This window comes from Psittacula echo (genome assembly GCF_963264785.1).
Source record: "Psittacula echo genome assembly, chromosome: 2".
In the NCBI taxonomy this organism is placed as follows: domain Eukaryota; kingdom Metazoa; phylum Chordata; class Aves; order Psittaciformes; family Psittacidae; genus Psittacula; species Psittacula echo.
The window spans coordinates 140,528,482-140,550,524 of NC_137737.1; the positions used below are offsets into that span (position 1 = coordinate 140,528,482).

The window sequence follows — 22,043 nt, forward strand, 5'->3', positions numbered from 1 at the left end:
GAGAGCAAAGGAACACTTCAGGGACAGCCTTCTATAAAATTGCAATTTAATACAGAAAAATTAAATGCCAACATGTTTCTGTCAGACGAGCAGTATGTTTCGTTTTGTCTTCTGTGCTGCAATTACTGAAACATTTCTTAAATCCATTTCTTAAACAAAAATTAAGTCAGATATAAGGTCAAAAGTAGACCTTAGCAGCAGAATAAACAGCAATTTAGAGCAGAGTTAATGGATGAATATGAGGTATCTGAGTTTTATCCAGTAAGTTTTCAGTTTTTAGATGGTACTTTGGTAGGCAGCTAGCAGATGCTGAGACTGCAACTCAGTGTGTTTAATGAAAGGATCAATTAACTAATTGACTTTCCCAATTTCAGATCTAAAACATCGTGAAATAGTAAGGGTCAAATAATATTTCTGTGCCATCTGACCCTGTTGAAGATACTTGGTGGGAAATACCTTTACAAACAGAGAAAAAAGAGACAAGGATCTGATGGGGTTTTTTACATTATATTTCAAAAATTATTCACTTTTAAGTTGTTTTATTTTGCCATAGCAATTCTCAATCTTCACCATATATCACTAGGTTATTACTATAGTATTAGTTTAAAAAAAAAAAAACAGTAAGGCTTTCTGTTTATGAAAATGTCTGATACGTTATATACAGCACATTGATATGAAAAATACATTGTAAGAACCCATGTTCTCCAGGTGTGGAAATGAAACAGAGAAAATCAAAACCCATAGGCTTTCAAAACTCAATATGCTGCAGAAGGACTCTTTGGAATAACTTTGTGCAATGCTGATCCTTCTTGCCACTTGATGTTGCTTGCATGTGTTTAATTTAGAAGGGCTTATTTTATGGACTTCTGAGTCCATAAAAAATGGGCAACTGAGCATGGGATCTGCAGGTTGAAGTCTGTTCTTCTGTGAATCACCACAAATAATTATCTGTCCCTTAACTGAAATGTGATTAACAATTCCATCAATAATTTACGTCTGACACTATGGTCTGTGTTATGTCTCCAAAGGACAGCCACATTAGGTCAGTCACCAGCCACTGTCAATATGACAGCTGTTCATACAGGCATACACAACTTGGCTGTAGTTTGTTGGGAGCCAGCAGCAACATAGCTTTGGCAGCACGAAGTTCAGCATGGCAAGTACATCTGCTTGGGAGCCTTGGCAAATGCTGAAGGCCTGAGGGCAGTCCTACACTGAATTTTCTATAGTGTGGTGGTAGCCCAGGACACCAGTCTGTACTTCCCAGTCTTGGTAGTTTTAGGCTACAACACAAACTACACTCATAACTGTCTTCAATGCAGAATTATTCTAGGGAGGGTTGGGTGGGTGAACTGCATAGATAGGGCTCAATATATACACATTTTTACCTTCTCCAAAGGGCTAAGTAGTTACTCTTTTAAAAGGAGTTGAAAAAGAACAATCCTTTTATTCTGGTATAATGTTCTATTATCTCTGATGACCAGAACAGCTGTTTAGTAATTGTTTTTATGTTTCCAAATGATTAATATGTACTGTCTTCTTTATCAAGCAAAAATATTAATGGCATTCAATAAATATTACAACATGTTAGAGTAATCACAGAGATACTCTGTGAGTTTATGGCTGCCTGAGTGCAGTCTAACACTTAAAGGCTTGGGAGGTCTTGGATGGCTTGTCAATGAACACAGATACTGTAAATTAGTCCAGATCAGGAAGCCAACTGCAGCATATGCGACCGTTTTATGTAAGTTTGCAGTTCAGGCTGTGCTTTGTCACTGTCTCCAACAGGTCTACAGTGTAACCTGCACGAGCATGTCTTCTTGTCTTAAAATGGGAAAAAAACCTATATCTAAGTGTGAAATTCCTTTATGGTAAATAGGCACTTCAAATGCTATTTGAAATGCTATTTAGATATTGCACAGTCTTTCAGAATATTTCCCAGTGTAACATTCTTTTCAAGAGACAGAAGCAAACGATCTGTGTACTTCATGAAAGACTGCTGTTCTAAAACTATAAAGAAGGGACAAATTCTTCTGTTCTAAATTTGGATCGCCAAACCTGGACAACCTTCTCTTCTGCAGAACTATATAGCTCTGCCACTTTACATTATGAATTATTTTCTCTAGGTGACTGAGTCCAATGTTGTTACTCCCAAGAGTTCAACAAGCCACTGATGTTTTATGCAGGTTATTTTCTGTCATTGTTTTCTTCCAGTCCTGTCTGTGCTGCTCTTTGCATCTTTCCATACCCTCTGCTTTCCATGTCAGCCAATTACCTGGTGATCACTGACATTTCATCTTGCAGTAATATTTTTCTGAAATATATTATGAATAGCAACCCATCAGATTTCTGCATACACAGAAATGTCTGTATATGAAGAGGAAGGGAAAAAGTATCTTTCTGCTATCTATTATATCTGCACATAGTGCAGTGCAGAGTGGCACAGACTTAGTGTTAATTTAGAGCTAACTTGTGTAACAAGAACAGCCACATTTTGTTCAGATCTAACTCGAATACCTCTGCACAACACTGCTTTATGTTGTATGGTCTTACTGTTGATCACCAGTCACCTGCCAGTTCTGTGTTTGGGATATATTGTTAACAAGCTCAAATATGACTGTAAATTTTTAGTTTCTGAGGCATTTTACATTGTCAGTACAAATTATCTCTAGCCCATCATTTCAGACTTCCCAGCTCAGCAGTTTAGCAAGATGCAGGGTTTGTCTGCAGTGCTACAACGTTCTTTTGTCATTTGATTTGATAATCTCACCTATTTACTTAAAGAAAAAAAGAAAAAACAGAAGTTAACATTTGTCAGCTAGAAGTTCTTGCAAAGAGTCTAGGCCCTGAAAGAGGCACATATTATAGATGACACAGAGCACATTCTGTTTCCTGTTCAATCTTTCATGAGCTCAGTAATCACGGGCAAGTCACTAAGTCTCTCTGCTTTCCTTTCATGCACTGGTGAAACAGTCATGGTAAGAATATGCTATGATGGTTTAGATAACCTTTCTGAAGTCGTTGAAACCTTTGGAAGAGCTGGAAGTTTTGTGCAAGTCATTCTACGGGTGAAGCTGTGGAGCTAGTAACTTGGATAGGATAGCAAAGCAGAGTAAAATTAATGGAAACCAAGATATAATTTATATTTATATTTATATATCAGTTAGAAAACATCATTGTAAAAATTCAGGCAGTCTGGTGACAAAGATAGTTTAGATAGCATCAGGGAGCGGTTCCATAGCTGATTTGTGGTAATACATCACTCACAACATTTGTATCTTTGTCCCTTTCCTCTTACAGTATCGGTCAGGACGGGATCCTCAGCGAGGCTCAGACAATGTTTCTAACAAGTCTTCGGACAGTGATGTCAGTGATGTCTCTGCTGTGTCACGGACAAGCAGTGCATCACGTTTCAGCAGCACAAGCTACATGTCTGTCCAGTCAGAGCGTCCAAGAGGAAACAAGAAAATAAGGTGAGCACAAGGAGCTGCAGTGCCAGCCATAGTCATGTGATTTAAGTAACTGAATATTTGTCAATGTTTGTATTTGAAATTAATCATTTGTCTAGGTTGAGATTTGTAGAGAATTTGCAAAATACTTGTTTAAATGTCTTTTTCATCTAATGTTTTTGAAGTCTTCATGGTATTTATTTTTAGCCAAGTTTTGTCATCTTGGGGTATACTAGCAGACACTAAAATAACAAGCATATGCTGTCAGCAAGCATTTGACACACTTAGATTTTCACTTTCTGAAAACCATTTTTAAAAATGCTTAATATGGCTGAAAAGAGAGTTTAACTTGAAAAATTGTGATGGTAAAGTCAGAGACATCTTAATTTCCTTTTAAACTGGAGCTGCTGAACTTTCATAGACTCTTGTTTAATACTTAACACTAGTCCAACTTAACTGTAGACATACAACCATTGAACTACCCTTCAATAAGATGTGTTCAATGTGTTCATCAAAATGTGCTGAACATAGTGTGTCTGTGAGCAACACATAGTCTCCTTTGCCTGAGCCCTGTGCACATGTAGAGTAGCTTTGGCTGTAGAAGGAATGAAAGATCATTTTTCTTGGAAGGTGTGATTCACCTGCATCTCTCATCAAAATTCAATGTCAGCCTATATTAATTTGCAGAAAATTGTCCTTCTGAGAGAAATAGTGCATTTGAAAAGATTGTTTAAACGTCTGCTTATGAGAGCATTGTTAGGACCCCATTGTTTCTGTCATAGAGTTATGTGGATATTTCTAAATGTGATGTATTGCCACGCAATTTTTGTTTGAAGAAGGACTTAGAGACTGTCCTAAGAAAACATACCATGGTTCTGTAGTATATGCTGGAATTTTAGACAGCATGGTTTAATTTATGACTGCTTCCATCTTTTAGTTTTTATTTGATTTCTTTTGCATTTCCTTTCTTTTGAGTTCATGCATGCTCTTCTCCATAATCTTATTTCTTTTCTTTTTTCCTTTTGCATGCTTTTTTCAATATTTGTTGACTTCAGAAACACAAGGGATATAGAGGGGAAAAAAGAGGGAGGGCTGGAAGGGGATGAACAAGATGGAGTATTTCCTGAGGAGGAAGAAAAAGAGGAGGAGGAGGAAAAAGCAAAGGAGCAAGAAATTAACGAAAAAGGGGAAGGGCAAGAGGTGACAGAGAACTGTGATCAGGAGGAAATCAAAGGATCAGGGCATGATGAAAAAGCTCAAGAAGACCAAGCTGAGGAAGGGAAGGAGGATGACAGGTAAAATGTACTTCTTTTTCTATAGACCTATTCTTCTTACTCATGTACCAGAACCCTATTTGTTCCCCCCCCCTTTTTTTTTCCCCTTTGCTTAGCTTATTGTCTATGTTCTCTGTGGCTTTTTTTTTGTTTTCAATTATGACACTTTCATATTTAAGCAAGTTGCACTCTCAACTTCAGTGAACTTTTTCTGCATACCAAATGGTGCACTAACTTGACTCATTATTATGCATGCAAATACAGCATGTATTTAAATTATTTAAATGTATTAAATTGGTTCAGACTAGAGTTTGGGTTTGACTGTAATAAACAACAGGAACTGTAAGATTCCTTGTTATATTCCCTGCTCGACTTACTATTCCAGGGAAAAACCTTTTATTGGATCATATCAATATCAAACTCATCTTTACTTTCATTTCTGGCATTACTAAAGAAGAGAATTTGGATATTTTTTTTTAAATCTTTTTTGTGTAGGCTGATAAATGTGCATATTGTTTGACAATAGACATGGATAAGCAAAGTCTTCCCTTTTTTTTGTTGTTCCAATAACTGCCATGGGTTGATGTACTGTGGAGGGGTCATGGGCCACTGCTGCTGTATTGTGTGCAGAAACATTTCATTGCTATTTGTTCTGGTTTTATTAGATAATATTCTAGATTTTTACATTTTACCACAATTCCTTTGAACCTTGACTTTTAATGTAAATAAGTGACATTTTGTATTGCAAAATCCATGTAATTTGCATGAAGAGAAACACAGTATTTCTTCCTTCTTTATTAGCAAAAAATGAGCTTGAGGATTGCTGAATACTCTTGAACCCCTTCTCACCTACACAAGAATGGCAGAAAATCTCAGAAAACAATATTTTCTTTAAACCTGCTAGTTCTGCACTACCTATAGATAACATGCCTGCAAAGCTATGCTAGTGCATATTAGGGTAAGCACAGAGCACCCTATGTCAATCCACTTTCTTCCTTTGCTACAACTTACATGTGTATGTGCCTGCAAATTCACACACACGTGAACATGCACAAAGCAAAGGTGACACCAAAAGAGAATCAAAATGCGTAGTGTTCATTCTGGGCTAGTATGGGCCAATATAGCCATACTGCTGCTTTTATACATTGAGTGTCATCATTTCTTCACTTGTGAGTGCATTTTAGAGTTCAGCAAAGTCAGTTGTTTAGAAGCAGCTGCCTTTAACACTGCCTTGGCATACATCTTCCAGGAGCTACTGGAAGTCTGGGAAAGGATGTTTTAATGACCTTTTTCTTTCCTGGCTCCTACTAGTCATTCATTAAGAATGACAAGTTTAATGGATCTGGAAGTCCTGCTTCTCAAAAAGCATAACCTTATTTCTGGTTTCCAGCTATCACTCAGGTTATTCTTCAGCAAAAATGCTGTCCCTCACAGAAAGTAAAGTTCTCTTTTAGTAACAACTTCTTGTTCCCCGTGCCAGCTGGTTCCTGTACTTGTTAGCTGCTCTCTGCCTTCAGGAAGAAGCAGCACAAGTTCAGGAGTCCCTGCTTGATAGAACAAGTATTATAAAATGACTGCTGTGCAGTGACTTTTGTTTGTGTTAGATTTTGGCTCCCAACAAATCAGCCTCTAGTTTTGTTTCCCGCTTATGCCCATTTTGCCCACTTTTAGTCTGTAAGTTATTAACAAAAAGAAAAATTTCTCTTTATCTACCTTCCTTTCCTATTCAGTTGACTAACCTGGCAGCACGATCAATCCTAAGTGGTGTTGTCAGTTTGGTGCCTTCTGCTTACTTGTTTGGCAATTTATAAGATACTTAGAGTTAAGGACTTCAGCTTTCTAAAAAATGTTTTCAGACACAATCACCAAAGCATCACTTAATAATTAAACATCGTAGGTATTTGAGAGACTCACAGAACCAAAGCAGACAGTTCATGCATTACAGAATAGTAGTTAATTATCATCTGGTTTTTGAGATCTTGGCCATCAGGAAAGTCTGCATTACAGACAGAAATTGTCAATATGTATTTTTACTTCAGAGGTACATCTTCAGTTGAACAGCAGTCACCTTTCCTCTGGGCAATCTGGAACATAGGGGCTGCTCTCAATCAACTCACCATCAAAAATTAGCTCGTTAAGGATACATCCTGCCTCTTGATGTCACTGTGCTTATATACTTTATGAGTTACAGTAATAGTCGCACTAAAGACTTTAATCTGCTGAGATCATAGGTGGATTCAATGTAACTTAAATGGCTGTGAAGACAGATATCCATCATGGATTCATCCCATGGCTGTTTTAAAGTGCCCTTCAGTGCAATAAACTGCATTAGCTTTTGGAGCACTGGAGCACAATAAATCAATGAATGTTTTTTGGCAGAAATAACTGCAGCATCAGATTTTGCCTTCATTAGACCTTGTAGAGCTAAACCTTAGCATATGGTTGACCTATAGGGAAAACATAATTACGTTCTTTCTTGGCAGTACATGTTAGTAAACAGAAAGCATGGATCAAGCTTTCCTGTTGTGATTTTTAAGGATTTCTTATGTACAGTTCCCTGATGTTATTTCTTGTTCCAGCTCCCTGATAATGTCAGGGACAAAAAAAAGCCCTCTTAGAGCTAGTGTGTGGGAATTCATCACTTTTATTGCAGGAAATCTGTTTAAGACTGCTCTAAGTCTTAACTTTCCTTAGCATTTTTTAAAATATCAATCCTAAGGTATCCTAATTCTGATTGTCATGACAATTTTGTTTTATCATATGAATGCACAGCAACTGTAATGACAGAGCAGGATTTCACTGTTCTACACACACTGTTGAAATACAGAAGAAAAATTCAACCTCTGTTCCAAGCACATAGTCTGTCATGAAATGACATAGGAGTCCAGAGATGGAAAAACAGGAGAATTAAGAACTGTTCCACATGACAGGAGCTGGTTACCATACTGGGCTGGGGACAGCTTGACATAAGGGTTGATTTAAAGAAAAAACATAAGATAGCTTTATGAGTGTTTCCAGAGAGCTCTTTTCAAGCATTAGAGGCAATGTCGAAAAACATGAGGTGCTTACTAAAAATATGTCAAATGGATGATAGGGCACATCTGATGAGCAGCAGGAGTTGATCTTTCAGTCTTGAATATGAGAAGATAAATGTGATAGGGTACAACTGCTAAAATAGTGGAAAATAAAGATGAATTATGTACACCTGGATTAAAAACTCTTCAGTGGTATCAGCCAATAGGGTGAGAGGCAACAGGCATAAACTAAAACACAAGAAGTTCCACCTGAATATAATAACTTCCTTACTGTGAGGGTGACTGAGCACTGGCATAGGTTGCCCAGAGATATGACTGTAGTTGCAGAAGTGATGAAAGCAAGACAAGTTTCTGCATTACTTTCTAAAGGGATATGCTAAAGCATGTTTCTGTGATTTGAGGAAAAAGCCAGTGATGACCAGGTGGCTAGATGTAAGAATAAGGAAGGAGGTGTGGGAGAAAAGGAAATCAGAAGATAGCATCAAATCAAATAGTTGAGGAAGAGATCCAGTGAGAAATTCCTGCATTCATGACAGGAGCAAGGGAAGAGAAATGTATAAAGAGGAGAATGCAGGGACAACACAGAAGAACTGGTCATGTGTTTTGCTATGTATTGGAAGAAATCAATGACATCACATGTGAAGAAAAGTGAATGCTAAAGGACAGCTGAAGAAATGGAGCTGGTTAAGTAGAAAGATGACACAACTGAGGAAAGAGAACTTGTGGTAGAAAATGTCAGCTAGGATGTAAGTTTGCAGAGGCACTTGAGGACACGTGAAATAGAGTGCAGGATGTAGTTTTAAGTAATAGATTTCTTCACATACAAACCTTTTTATCTTCCTAATGCTTCTTCATGCTGTCTATGCCCCTTCCCTTCTTGGGTTTAAAGATTCATTTCAAATTCACTTTAGTTCTTTTTTGTGTCATTCAGTAAAAAAAAATCTTTAAAAGAATTTAATTTCTAGGTTTTAAAACTGATTCCTGATGAGTGTTTTTTCCTTAGCTTTTCATTATATTGTAATCTAGTATTTCAGTTTTTATGAGCCTTCCACTGTGATTGGAGCTACTGCGAGTTAAATGTAGCGTTTTGCAAAGCTGGAAGAAAAAGCATGTTGATGCAGTCTGTGCAAGCTCCTTGGAGTGGAAACCAATAACTGGTTTTGAAAATCTGTGTTCTGGTAAAAATATCAAAAACTGTGGCTCGGACTGAGAATCCATTTTCAGTGTGCATGTGCTGTTTGGTTTCTTAAAGCTATTTCAGAATTATTATAATGGTTGCTCCAACTGCTCTACTAGATGAGAGAAGTTAATTGTGCCTAACTTTTCTAGCCAAATAGGCCATACGGTTTTAAGGGAAAGCTGTAGCATGAGACTTTTCCCACTGCATGATCAGTCCTTTAGCACAGCTGCAGTACAGGCAGTCTTTGCTCCCAGTAATGATTGATAGATAGGTGATAGATAGATAGATAGATAGATAGATAGATAGAGACAGACAGACAGACAGGCAGACACACAGACACACAGATAGGTTTGCCCACTGTAATTTAGAATCATAGAATCATAGAATAATTAGGGTTGGAAAGGACCTTAAGATCATCTAGTTCCAACTCCCCTGCCCAGCCTGTAGCTGTGCCTGGGATTGCTCCTAACCAGGTGTAGAACCTTGCACTTGGCATGGTGTCGTAGTTTAAGCCCAGCCAGCAACCCAGAACCATGCAGCCACTCGCTCACTCCCCCCTCTTTCTCCCCCTGCTCCCAGAGGGATGGGGAGAAGAATCAAAAGAATGTAACTCCTACGGGTTGAAATAAGAACAGTCCAGTAACTAAGGTATAACACAAACCACTACTGCTACCACCAATAATAATAGTGATAAGGGAAATAACAAGGGAAGAGAACACAACTGCTCACCACCCGCCAACCGATACCCAGGCCGACCTGAGCAGTGATCTAACCCTTCTGGGTAACTGCCCCCAGTTTCTATACTGGCCATGATGTGCTGTGGTATGGAATACCTCTTTGGCTAGTTTGGGTCAGGTGTCCTGTCTCTGCTTCCTCCCAGCTTCCCCTCCTCCCTGGCAGAGCATGAGACTCAGAAAGTCCTTGGTTAGAGTAAACATGACTTAGCACCAACTAAAAACATCGGTGTTATCAGCACTGTTCCCAGGCTGAAAGTCAAAAACACAGCACTGCACCAGCTACTAAGAAGGAGAAAAATGACTGCTGCTGCTGAACCCAGGACACATGGTTAAACTTCATGAGGTTGGCATCAGCCCATCTCACAAGCGTGTCAAGGTCCCTCTGGATGGCATCCCTTCCCTCCGGCGTATCAACGGAACCACACAGCTTGGTGTCATTGGCAAACTTGCTGAGGGCGCACTCAATCCCACTGTCCATGTCACCGACAAAGATGTTGAACAAGACCAGTCCCAACACCAATCCCTGAATATATATAATATATAAAGGACAGAGTTCTTGTACAAAAAGCAGCAACTTCATTTTGTGTTCCTCTAACATAACCTTCTGCTTACTTCTGACTAAATAAGCAGAGAGCTGTTTCCCTGTTGCAAATCTCTGAAATCAAAGGACCTAAAATAAACTTTTTTTCAGTATGATGGCATTAGTACTATTGGGCTGAGTAGAGTCTGTTAGCAAATTCTTGCCCCATTTGAAGACCAGATTCAAAGCCACCCCTTTTGGATGTAAACTTCTCAACTTTAATATTCCAAAGTGAGGCAAGTCTTCAAAAGTCATAAATTCATATAGCTGCCAAGTCTGTAGCAACACACAGCATGAACAATTTGACCATTTGGATTTCTACACTTTTGTAGATGACATACAGAACAAAATTACCTGTAACTTCTGGAAATATATTACTGAAAAGGTTCCAAAATATCAGTGGTTCAGAGAAGAATTGTATGAATTCGTACACTTGTTCTGAAATCTGTACTGAAAGTAGAATACAAATCATTTAATAAATCTAGCAAATTCACCTGTTTCTAAGTTATTTGTCACCGTTTATCAAACCTTAGAGACTCATTTTTTCCTGCTATTTTGAAGTAAATGCAAAAGATGTATAGACTCCTTTACAACTAATAAACTTATTTTGATCCACTGGGAAATAATAAAGTAATGAATTTGGAAGTGCACATTATTAACAGGTGAACAGTGAAAATACCTCATTTGAAAAGCCTGCAGCTTTGATATATGGTGCCCAGAAGGAAACTTGAATATTTTTTCTTTGACAGCAACACGGTATCGTTGAGACTGATCCTTTTCCACAAAATGCAGCCTGCATTTTAACCTCTATTGAGTCAGATCTGGCCTGTGATGCAGAAAGCACTGATGTACTCCTGTTACTGAAGGTTATTTAAAAACTGTGCATCAGTAGTTTAAAGAAAAAAAAAAAAAAATCCAAGAGATGCAGATGGAAAATCCTGTAGACATGCAGGAAAATGGAAATGAAGGGAAAAATCAAAATGAGGATTTGAAACAAATACAAATGTTGAAGTTAGGTTTTTCACTTCAAAATTAAAAAGTGTTTAAAAAAGACTCATTTTCTGAAGATACTTAAAACCAGGTGAAATCATAAATTCTTCAATAGACAGACTTTTATCATTGTTTACATGTCATTGAACACGACAGGTCTGCAATAGCAGCAACTGGTGGGGTAGAAACTGATCAAAACCCAAGGAATTGAATATTGAAGCTCATCAGGCTTTTTTTTTATATATATATATATGTTATGATTATGTGCTTCTGTCTTAGTGCTATATGTTTTCATTATTTTTACCTGAGCGTTATTTTAATAGAAAAATTAAAAGATTCTGTAAAATTAATATAGTTCATGTTTTGATTCTTCTAAATGTACTTCATTAAAAATAATTAATAAGCTTATCACTTAGCCTTCTAAAACCAAACATAAACTCCTTCCTGTTACTTCATAAAAGTATTTCTAAAACATAGTTATTGAGTTTGTGCCACTGCATTTGAAACACATTGCCAGACTCATCTCACGAGTATTTTATTTTAACTAAGGGTCAGGGACCCAGTGCTGTTCTGACTGTTGTGTACTTAATACTAACATGATGCTCCAGTGGTTTGCCATTGCCCATCTAACTGATTCTAATGTTATTTGACCAAGCATCTGAACAGTTTATTTTAGTACTGTCACTGTACCCACATGGTGTTCATACTTATCTTAGCCTGAGAAGTCCATAACGTGCTACCTAAACAAGCTGGGAGATGTGTCATTAGGTGGCCCCTAGTAGGAAAGAGCCAATATATTTCCCTACAAATACCTCTGGGATCCCAGCACTTCCCAGATCACAGCCGTAACATGAACATGATTACTATGGACGCCTATGGTAAACAAAAGGAGCTTTTGCTCCAACAAGCATGATGTGCAAGGTGCACCTTGCCTCATCAGGGAGTTCTGATCATAGACCAGTCCTTCCCAGGTCAGAAAAACAAAGTTCACAGACTTATGTTCAGAAAGGTGTAAGCCATGTTTCCTCACATTTTCTTTTTATGATGGTTTTAATTTTTCTGTGTGCTTTTCTAATTTCCCCCAGAGGCCCAAAGTGACTCAAAGTCATTTTGTCAAAGTGACAGAAGTCAGACAGGCAAGATCATGATGTCCCAGATAATGTTTCTTTGGTTGAGGTAATTATGGCTTCAGATCTCTTGCTCGTGTCCATTTATCTCTCAGTCCCAGAAGATCAATTCTGAGAGATGCTATACGTTTGAGAGTTGTTAGCAGTGCCTATTCTGACCCTGATTTTTTGGAGTCCTCAAGCAACCTGAATTTACAAGGAATGAAGGAAATGTCAGAGTCACTTTGTTCCTTAGTTGCCCGCTGACATACACATACACATAAGCAGTACATCAAGCATGAGCATACACATTCCGTACTAATCAAAGCAATCCAGTCTTTCGTGAGTGAAGTGTAGATGAAGCTATAGTGAAATCCATTTTGACTACAGGTATTTTTTTAAAATAAAGGCCATTCAGGACATCTGGCTCTTCCCTGTGTATTATGTGATTTTCCCTTTAATGTAATGTCACAGTAGCCCATCCGGTTCCTGCATGTCTATCTTCCAGCATTTTCTAGCTGTGTGTTCCTTAAGAAAGTCTTCCATATAACTAATAGCAGTTTTGCAAGTAAAGTTAAATCGTGGTTCCTCTTACCCTGAGTCAATGCATGATGTCTTTTACCTCTATATATTTTTGAGCATTTCTGCCTTCAAGTCTGAAATTTTTCTTACTTTTCCAACTTGATTTTACATTATTTCTCTAATGTTTTAGGTCTTGGAGATATAGTGGATTTAAAGTTTGGTTCATCAAATCACTGATAGCTTTCTATTTCATAGAGTTCTTTTCTGCCTTTCAGTGAACAAATCTGGGCAGCACTAAGCAAGTTTGCAGTATAGCTTGTGAGTTAGTCAGCAGTGTTAATACAGAAAACAGAATGACCCTTCTCTTCCATTTCTGTAGGAAGACTGTAATTCAACAGTATGTCTGAATAAGCACATAACATTTAACTTTCAGGCTAAGTACATACAATGTGCATTTCTGTAAGGACCCTCTCAGTTAAATCTGGTTGCTCACTGTGCATTTTAATTTGGCAAGCTAGTTGTTAACCTATTTTTACAAATGCAACTGCTTCTTTGCCAGGCTGGGTTAAAGAAGATGCTTTCTAATCTCAAAGATTTTGTATGTTGTTCAAAACGACCTCTGCCTTTGTTTGGAATGTACTTAATTTATTGCCAGGCCTTCAGAGCTCATATTTACTGCTGGTATTTACATATGAATAGGAAAGCTGACTAATGCAAGACTTTTAGACCTCAGCTAGTCTTCTTGGTAACTTTCTTTTGTTTTCACACATAGTAAATGGCTGGTTTAGTCCACTGTCTCAAAAGAAGTTATTTCTGCAAAGATATTCACTACTGTTAGCTGAGTATTAAATCTTCTCTGCAACTTTGTAAAGGAAAACTTGAAAGTTTATCGTCAGTTGATTAGCAACTGGTAGTATTCAGAAACAGTTATCTGGTGTTTTTTTCTGCATCACTCATTTATATGATTATGTTTGGTAAGTAGTGCAATGGCCTGACCCCAAACAATTTTGAAATTTAGTCCTATTAAAAAAAACCAAAACAACACTAGGTATGATACAGAAAAAGGTATACACCTATTAATATATAATTGTAAAGCAGTGTGCAGAGCTTGCTATCTATCAGAGTGGGGAAGATCCAGTTCAAGTCAACCTATGTACTGTAACAGGTGAGGTAATTCTGATTCGTAATGAGAGCTTTGAATCAGACACTTCATATAAAAGTATCGTTACTTTTATTTTGAAATGTGCACACAAGTTTTCCTTGAATAGTAATATACATAACAAGACACATTATAATCACCGCTTCATTGTTTCCTGCCAACTTGATTGTTACAATTTCAATGAAATAAACCTAATAATTAAGTCAATCCAGTAGGTATTAGAGATTTGTATCACAAATGAGTTAACTTGATAGTTTTTGACCAAGTGAATCTCAGGAGACTAAGTCATTATAATTTCAAACCTGCAATGTCTTTCTTTGATGTGAATTGGCAGATGAGTGTGTGCATTGGCTGGAAGCATTGTTCCTATGGAAATGTTATTTCTTACACCACAGCTGTCCCTATAATGCTTTTTTTGTTAAACTTGTTGAGCAAATTAATGAAATGAGAGCCTCTCCAATTGAGTTAAGAGACCTATTAAAAATGGCATTAAAGTTCCTTTCCTGCTTGTAAAAAGCTGTAAACAAAGTCTTCAGTGGGTCTTCCAGTCTCACAAGAGACATGTATTTGAAAATATCTATCACAATGATTGAAAAATTGTTAAAATTCTTTCCCTAGGACATCACTGCACACAGCTGCACTCCACACTTGGCAAAGTGCATTTTTACTACTGCAGGTGTTTCATTTTCTTTAGGGATTGTTACGAGAGAACTCAGCTAAATGACAGGGAAGTAGTGATTTTGACTATGCATTGGGAAAAAAAACAAACCTTCAAGATCCACTAAATGACGTAAGAGTAAATCTGATACTCCAACACATACACTTTTGACAGAACAACAAGATTTCATATTTTCATTTCCAATTCTGCTGTAAAGATGACAAAATCCTCAAAATCCCCATGAACAATATACAGTACAATGGAAAGTATTGATATCTTCTCCTTTGCATGTAAAAATGCTAATAATATTGTAGATTGGAAAAATGCCTGTGCTTCATAATACTGGTTTTATTAAAGTGCTATTGTTGGTAAGTGGGAAAAAAAAAATCAAGATTTTCATAATTTTAGTCTCACTTAGAAATGGATAGAATAGCATTTTCATTTATTCTTTGTAGAATAAGTGGTGCTCTTTGTAATTTACTAGTGATTACATAGTCGTTGGGTATAAGGATTCTGCATGGCTCCCTGTGCTGCTTTCTGCCATGGACTGTTATGTTTAAGGGCCAGGGACTGATTTAAAAGTCAGTTTAATAGAACTTTAGCAGTACTTTACTCCTGCAGAACTCCTCCTGATGTGATGTCAACTTACCAGGCTAGTGCAGATGGAAAAGAAAGCTTTTCTACATCTACCAACACAAAATACTTGTCTTTTCAATATGTTAGTGAGGAAGATGATGGAAGGAAAAGCAGGAAGAGGAAGGGACAAGAGGAAATGCTGAGTAGCAGTTATGGGTTATGAGAAATGACTGTTCACTTGCAAGTTACTAGCTAAGCTACACAGCTGGTGTTCCTGGGACTTATGTTGAGCTGGCTGATGTGAAATCTTCCCTTTCCTTATCCTGGACCTTACAAACAGTTGTTTACCTTCTTGGTCAGATATCAAGGAAATGGTCTGTATAAAGCAGGAGATACCAAGACCAAAGCAAAGCTCTCGTTATGAGATCTACTCCTCTGCCTCCCTTCTATGAGGACTTCCTTAGGTACTTTATGGCATTCCCCTCTGTCTATGCGTTAGCTCCAGAAGGGATCATTTTCCAAGGAGCCAGTCCTAGGAATTATATTCTGGAAAAAGCTATGTATGAATAGCAGATTTGTACTTGCTTGCTGTTTTTCTCTAAAAGCATTCAGAAAAAGCTTATGAGCTAGAATCGGCCTATTAGAGATCAGAATTTGAAAACTGAGATTTGTAGTATTATCAATTAATTTAAGGCTATGTCTATACCAGTAAGCTAGAGAGGGCCAAGACATAGTCCATAGTCCATCCATATTGTTTAAAAAATTTCTGTCCTTGACATAGTTTTGTGCTGGACACACCAACAAGGTGCCCCTGATTCAGCCCAGGTACAATTCAGGAGGTAGGATGGGTCAGGTTCTGTTTCCTCTGGGCAACATGCCTGAGAAAACCCTGTTTTGGGAAAGATGTAAGCTAGCTGTGTGTATGCAGGCTGTCATGGTCAGAGGACAGACCTAAGCAATTTTATTAACGACTATAGGTATGGAACAGGGGTCTTCAATGATGATAAGGACCATATTAAATTTCCTGCCATAGATGTCTCTCAGTCTGACTGCCCTCAGTTGGCTAGCATGGTATAACTTTAAGAAAAATATATGTTTCTTAGGGTTGTTGTATTCCACCATTGGCTTTAAATTACAAATATTTATGGGTATCTTACTCTAATTTAATTTCTAATGCCTTATTTGTTTTGAAGAACAAATCTTGTTTGTTGTCTCATGTTTGTTTTGAAGAACTTCTGCTTTAGGTTTGAAAACCTATTCCTCTCAAATTTATCCACAATGCGGGTGGCCACAGTTAAAGTTAAGAAAATGCACTGTAAAATACGTAGGAAGCTGAGATGCCCAACTTGACCCTGACTATCTGGAATAGTTATCACTTGATAAAGTACAAAAATACTTAACATCTCTCTTGAGTTTGCTTTAAGTAAACTGTTTTCATTGATGGTCAGAGTTCAGGGTGTATTTTACACTTAACTGTTAAGCTGTTGCTAGTCATTTAACTTCCATTTGAGTACCCCTTTGCTTGTTTGTGAAGTGATTACAAAGAAATGCTGCATTTTAGGAATGGTGTGCAAAGTTAGTTCTCACAACTGAGAAAAACTAGAACAGCAAGTGATTGAAGTGGAGGACTGAGTAGAGAATTCTCCTTTTCCTCTGTTCACTGGAAAATTGAAGTATCTGACTAGATACTTACACAGACAGAGATCTGTCTGCAGTTCTTGGTGTCCTCAGATGGTTTCCTGGATTTAGGAGTAATGAAGTTTCACTCCCATGTAAGCTTTGCCCATCACTGTGGCTTGCCCCTTTAGCAAAAGTCAGTAGCCTGGCTGCCACCTTTCATCTGATATTGCTGTATGCTGTGGGCTACCACACTGCTGGGATTCTGTGATTGTTTGTTCTTTTCTTGATTCTAGTAAGAGTGGTTATTATGACATTATGTACATGTTATTGGGGCTAGCATAGTTGATTCTTTTATTTATTTTTCCCCCATCTGGCTACATATTGTCTTTGCAGAGGATATTTTTCAGTTTAATATCTCATAAGGCACCTTGAGAACACTGTTTTTAGTGCATTAGTCATTGACTCATATCCTTTCATAAATTACTTTTATTTAATGTCACTTTTAGAATATTGTTGTACATACTTAACTGGATGTGTGTGCTTATGTTTGTGTACATGTAAAGGAAACTTCCAGTAATTTCTGATTCCTGTTAAGATAAAAAGGTTGTAGGATTTACTCTGTTTTACTCTGAAGTCCATCTTTCTGTTACCTCAGAAAAGAAGTAAACTTGACGTACAACATCCAGTTATGCTGAGAAAAATGAATTTTTCATACTGTCAAAAAGCCAACTGGGTATAAGAGTAGCGTCACTGGTGATGATACCAAGCATATACCAAAAATAATTAGTGAGTTAGGGTTTGGCCAGAAAAGGTTCAGAGTGCTGATGAAGGAGGCTCATGACCTCTGCAGATTTACTATGAGGCACTATAAGCCACTCAGAACTCTCTTATGCTTTTATTACACTTATTATACTTTTATGATACTAATTAATAGTACTTATTCCTCAAAGGGTTTTTTTTTGAGAGATGAATTGAGAAAAAATAAAGCCGCTGCTATGGGATGACTTTCTCCAGGAGCTGGTTGCTAGTTGGGAGCATAGCAAAGGTATATTTTATGCTGCTTTTAAAGGGAGAGAGTAAAAAACCCCAAACCTTTAATTAAAGCAAATATTTTTAGAAATCTACAGGAAAAAAAAATACAGTTTTGTGAATGAACTTTCATTAGCCATTTGTACTAGTATTTGGTATATGCATACAAATCTAAATGTAAATCCCCTGTTCCTTATTTGAATTCTCTCTCCTACTTTTCTCAGTTGGTCAAAAGAATGTGGCAGAATGAAATCTACCTCACTGTTTGCAGGTGTACACAGCAAAACTGCATTTTGTTATACAGAGCCTTTAGACAGCAGCCAAGGAGCAAATTTTTGTAGTGCATAATACTTTCATAGTTAATTTCATAGTGAAATTATAGCAACTTTGTTTGAATGCCAACCTTTTTAAGCACATTGAATTCTTTAATAAAGGTAATTGTTGTAATCCATTGCTCTTAAATAGAATTATACTTCTTGGAAAATGACACACTAAGCAGCTCAAAAGCACATTAGACTCAGGAAATGGGCACTTTCTCCTCAGTTTTTTTTTTTGTTTTATGTGAAAACAGAATATTTCTGTTTCACCACTATGACATAAGACTTTTCTTAAATGTTAATATTGCTTATAAAGCAATGCCATAATTACTATTTTCTATATGACAGGAACCCACTGATTTCCTGGAATAATTCTTGAAAAATAGATCATTGGAATAGGTTGTTCTGCAAGCAGTAAAACTGTTACTTATCAGTCCACGTGTGCAAATGAGCTCCTACATGAAGTAACAGAGATTCTGTAATTACTTACACTACAGGCTTTCCCAAAGGGGCATTCACAAGATCTCTCTCCAGGGTTCTGTTTTCAAAACAGTTTTGAAAAGCAAATAGCTCTAGTTCTCTGCTCCTGTGTCAAATTTGAACTAATTTTCTCAAATATTCAAAAGAGACCTGACAGAAAACAAAGTCACATTAATCATATTTCCTTAGGGAACTTGGGTTCAAAATAGTACTGCTGGTTAAGGGGCTCTAATTTCCTGATTTTGCATAAGATCAGGTTGAAGATACTAGCGCTTCCCATCACTGTTCCTTCTAGATCTCTAGTATTTCTTATATGCAAGGTAGTCTTGTTACTGAGAACTAGCTTCTGTGGCATATTGTTTCTGGGAAGCAATCCCTAACAGTGGGGATTTTCTTTCGAAAGAAAATACAGCAGGTGATGTTATCATGGTAAGTAAGTTACCATAGTGCTAAAAGGACACCGAAATACAGATCCTCATTTTTTGTCTTCCTGCCTTCGTCTACCCACATCCTATCCCACTCCTTCCTTACTAATAAGTGTACCAACATGAGTTAGTATGCACTAACGTATAACACCGAAGAGAGTTAAAAAGGAACAAGAAAAAAAGCTTTCAAGTTATCACTGTGTTCCGGTCTTTTGGTATCCAGGCAAGGCTAGCATGGTTCTTTTTCAGCCTCGTTTTGTGCCTCTCCATCTGTTGATCCAAACTCTCATTCTCCTTCGTATTTGTAACTTCCTTGAGAAGGACACTCAATGTTTTTTGTCTTGATGGTTTATTTTTCTATAAACTAGCTCTTACGTTTTCCTCTGGGTTGTGGCTTAGATCCAAACATTTTGTGCCTTCATGTACAGGCAGCTGTCAACTAAGAGCAGAGCACTTTACAGGTACCTCTCAGATACCTTAAATATCTGCACTGTTGTTCAAAATCTGATGCCTATCCCAAATCCCCTTGAATCAGTGAGAAGAGATTCAGTTATCCCTCTGCTTTTGAGGACACTGCATTAATTCCATATATAAGTTTTTACCAACAGAATATACACTGTAAAACTTTATGAAGAAGCAATAAAACCTTAATTTTTTGAAATAAATTCAGGCCATTGTAGGTAAGGGGAAAGGAGTATGGCTGTACCCACTAAAATTTACACTGGAGCTCCAGGAATAGCCTTCGCAAGTTTTTGAAAATCAGTTTAAAAAAATAAACATTGACTAAAAATTGTTAAACTTTACATACGGGTGATTTAGCACAAAATAATTTCCCTTGGTTTCCAGAAATTTTCCACTGTTTTGTGGATTGTCTGAGACTGTATCTCATGGGACTTTTTAGTGAGGTGCACTGTATTGTACAAAATAATAAAGATCTAAGTTCTCTGCAAGAATTTCACTGAAATAGAAGTATTCTGTATGTATTCGCAGGCCCACATGTGCTCCAGAGTTTCCAGGTCTGGATGTTTGTCTGGACTCCTGCCAGTTACATGTCAGGGCAAAATTTGTATAGGTACTGCCGTCATCATTGTAGATTGTCATTTCTGTGCAAAGGAAAGGACCCTTAGCCTGGACCCCTGGGGCATGCTGTGAAATGCTGTGGCAGATCACTTAATTGCAGCCACGTATAGCATGTAGAAACAGTCTATAAATGCATACAAAATGTATATTAAAATTAAATTCCACTTTATCAGTAATGTTTATCTATCTGTGTTACATAGCAGCCAAATACCTATAAAATACAGGTATTTGTTGCTGAAGCAAGGGAGCAAAAAACATATGGCTGTTCATTACTGTAGGATGGCTGAGCTAAACCTGATTACTGAAAACACCATTGAAATGTCTGAATTATAGAATCATAGAACCATAGAATAGTCAGGGTTGGAAAGGACCTTAAGCTCATCTAGTTCCAGCCCCCCTGCCACGGCCAGGGACACCTCACACTAAAACATGTCACCCAAGGCTCTGTCCAGCCTGGCCTTGATCACCACCAGGGATGGAGCATTCACAGCTTCCTTGGGCAACCCATTCCAGTGCCTCACCACCCTTACAGTAAAGAACTTCCTCCTTATATCCAATCTAAACTTCCCATGTTTAAGTTTTAACCCGTTACCCCTTGTCCTATGTTTAGTACCAAAGCTAAGCTGCTATATAGAGGAATATAAATTATTGTATGTATGTGAGAAGAAGAGGGGCAGAGCACTGACTGCAGAACTTAAATTTCCCAAGCAAAGAATATACATATGATATATGGATGTCTTAATTCTTTGATACACTTTCCATCGTAATGTGTTTTGAACAATCAGTACGAGCTTGTTATTTAAAAAAAAAATTTGATGAGTCAAGTATTTTACAGAAGACCCAACAGGAACACAGAATTAAAGTTTCTCCTTTTTGCTTCCCAAAAACCAAACCCTACCTGTGTGAATTAGCTGCTTTTACCCTCCAGTCTCCCAAAACCTTCCATCTGAAACCTGTCCTTTTCTGTCTTCCCCTTTTTACTCTTCTTTGTCTGCCCTATTTATCCATCTACTGGCTGACAGTGTCTTTACATCCAAAATGCAAAGCAGACAGATGGGCGTCTCAGGAAAGAACATGACCAAGAGCACCAGCATCGGCGGGGATATGTACACACTGGAGAAGAATGATGGCAGCCAGTCAGATACTGCAGTGGGCACTGTTGGCGGTGGTGGCAAAAAGAGACGCTCCAGCATTGGTGCAAAGATGGTCGCCATCGTGGGTCTCTCACGGAAAAGCCGTAGCACGTCACAACTCAGCCAAACTGGTAGGAACTGGATTTTTTTCCCCTCTCAAATTATCATTTAAATGTACATTATGTGTGTGTATTGTGGCTTAATCATTTAGATATCCTGTTGGAGCTGCCTAATCAACAACATTCTACAAATGAAGAAAATGGTCAAGCATCTTTTTTTTTTCTTTCCTCTGGACACTTACTAAACATTTTTGTTTTGTTTTGCAAAGATCCTTTTCAGGTTGGACTGAGGCTTTTATTTTTCTGCTTGCTGGAACCTGCTTAAATCACTAACTCCTTGTTTCTCAGGAGCCAACATGAGCTGCTCAGCTTCTGATTTGGGGGATCCTTACAGCAAGTTTCTGAAGGGTCACTGACATGTTGCAAAATTCCTTTCTTCTGTCACAAATAGTGTTTGTGTCTTTCAATATGGTTTTGTTTGTTTTCACATTGGAACATGCAATCTTATTTTGAAATTAAACAATTTTCCTGAACAAATTATATATTTTATTGCTTTAGGACAAATGGTTTATTCCTTTAAAATTAATTTCTTTTCAGCCTATAAGCATATTCACCATGAGTATAAATTTTCTTC

At 37.5% G+C, this 22,043-nt stretch overlaps 1 protein-coding gene across 27 annotated transcripts in view; it reads left to right on the top strand.

The window, feature by feature from the left end:
• Window positions 1–22,043, top strand: part of RIMS2 (regulating synaptic membrane exocytosis 2) — a gene marked incomplete at both ends in the record, with an annotated part of 479,054 nt that overhangs the window by 411,853 nt on the left and 45,158 nt on the right. For 8 of the 27 annotated variants that reach the window (XM_080611841.1, XM_080611850.1, XM_080611851.1 and 5 more), the window contains 2 exons: window positions 3,301–3,473; window positions 21,240–21,481. The exons of 18 other annotated variants lie outside the window; for them this stretch is intronic. In XM_080611841.1, coding sequence (XP_080467967.1) covers window positions 3,301–3,473; window positions 21,240–21,481 — 415 coding nt within the window. Of the gene's footprint in view, window positions 1–3,300; window positions 3,474–4,504; window positions 4,745–21,239; window positions 21,482–22,043 lie in introns of all 27 variants that reach the window. One more of the 27 variants, XM_080611830.1, reaches the window with a different exon arrangement.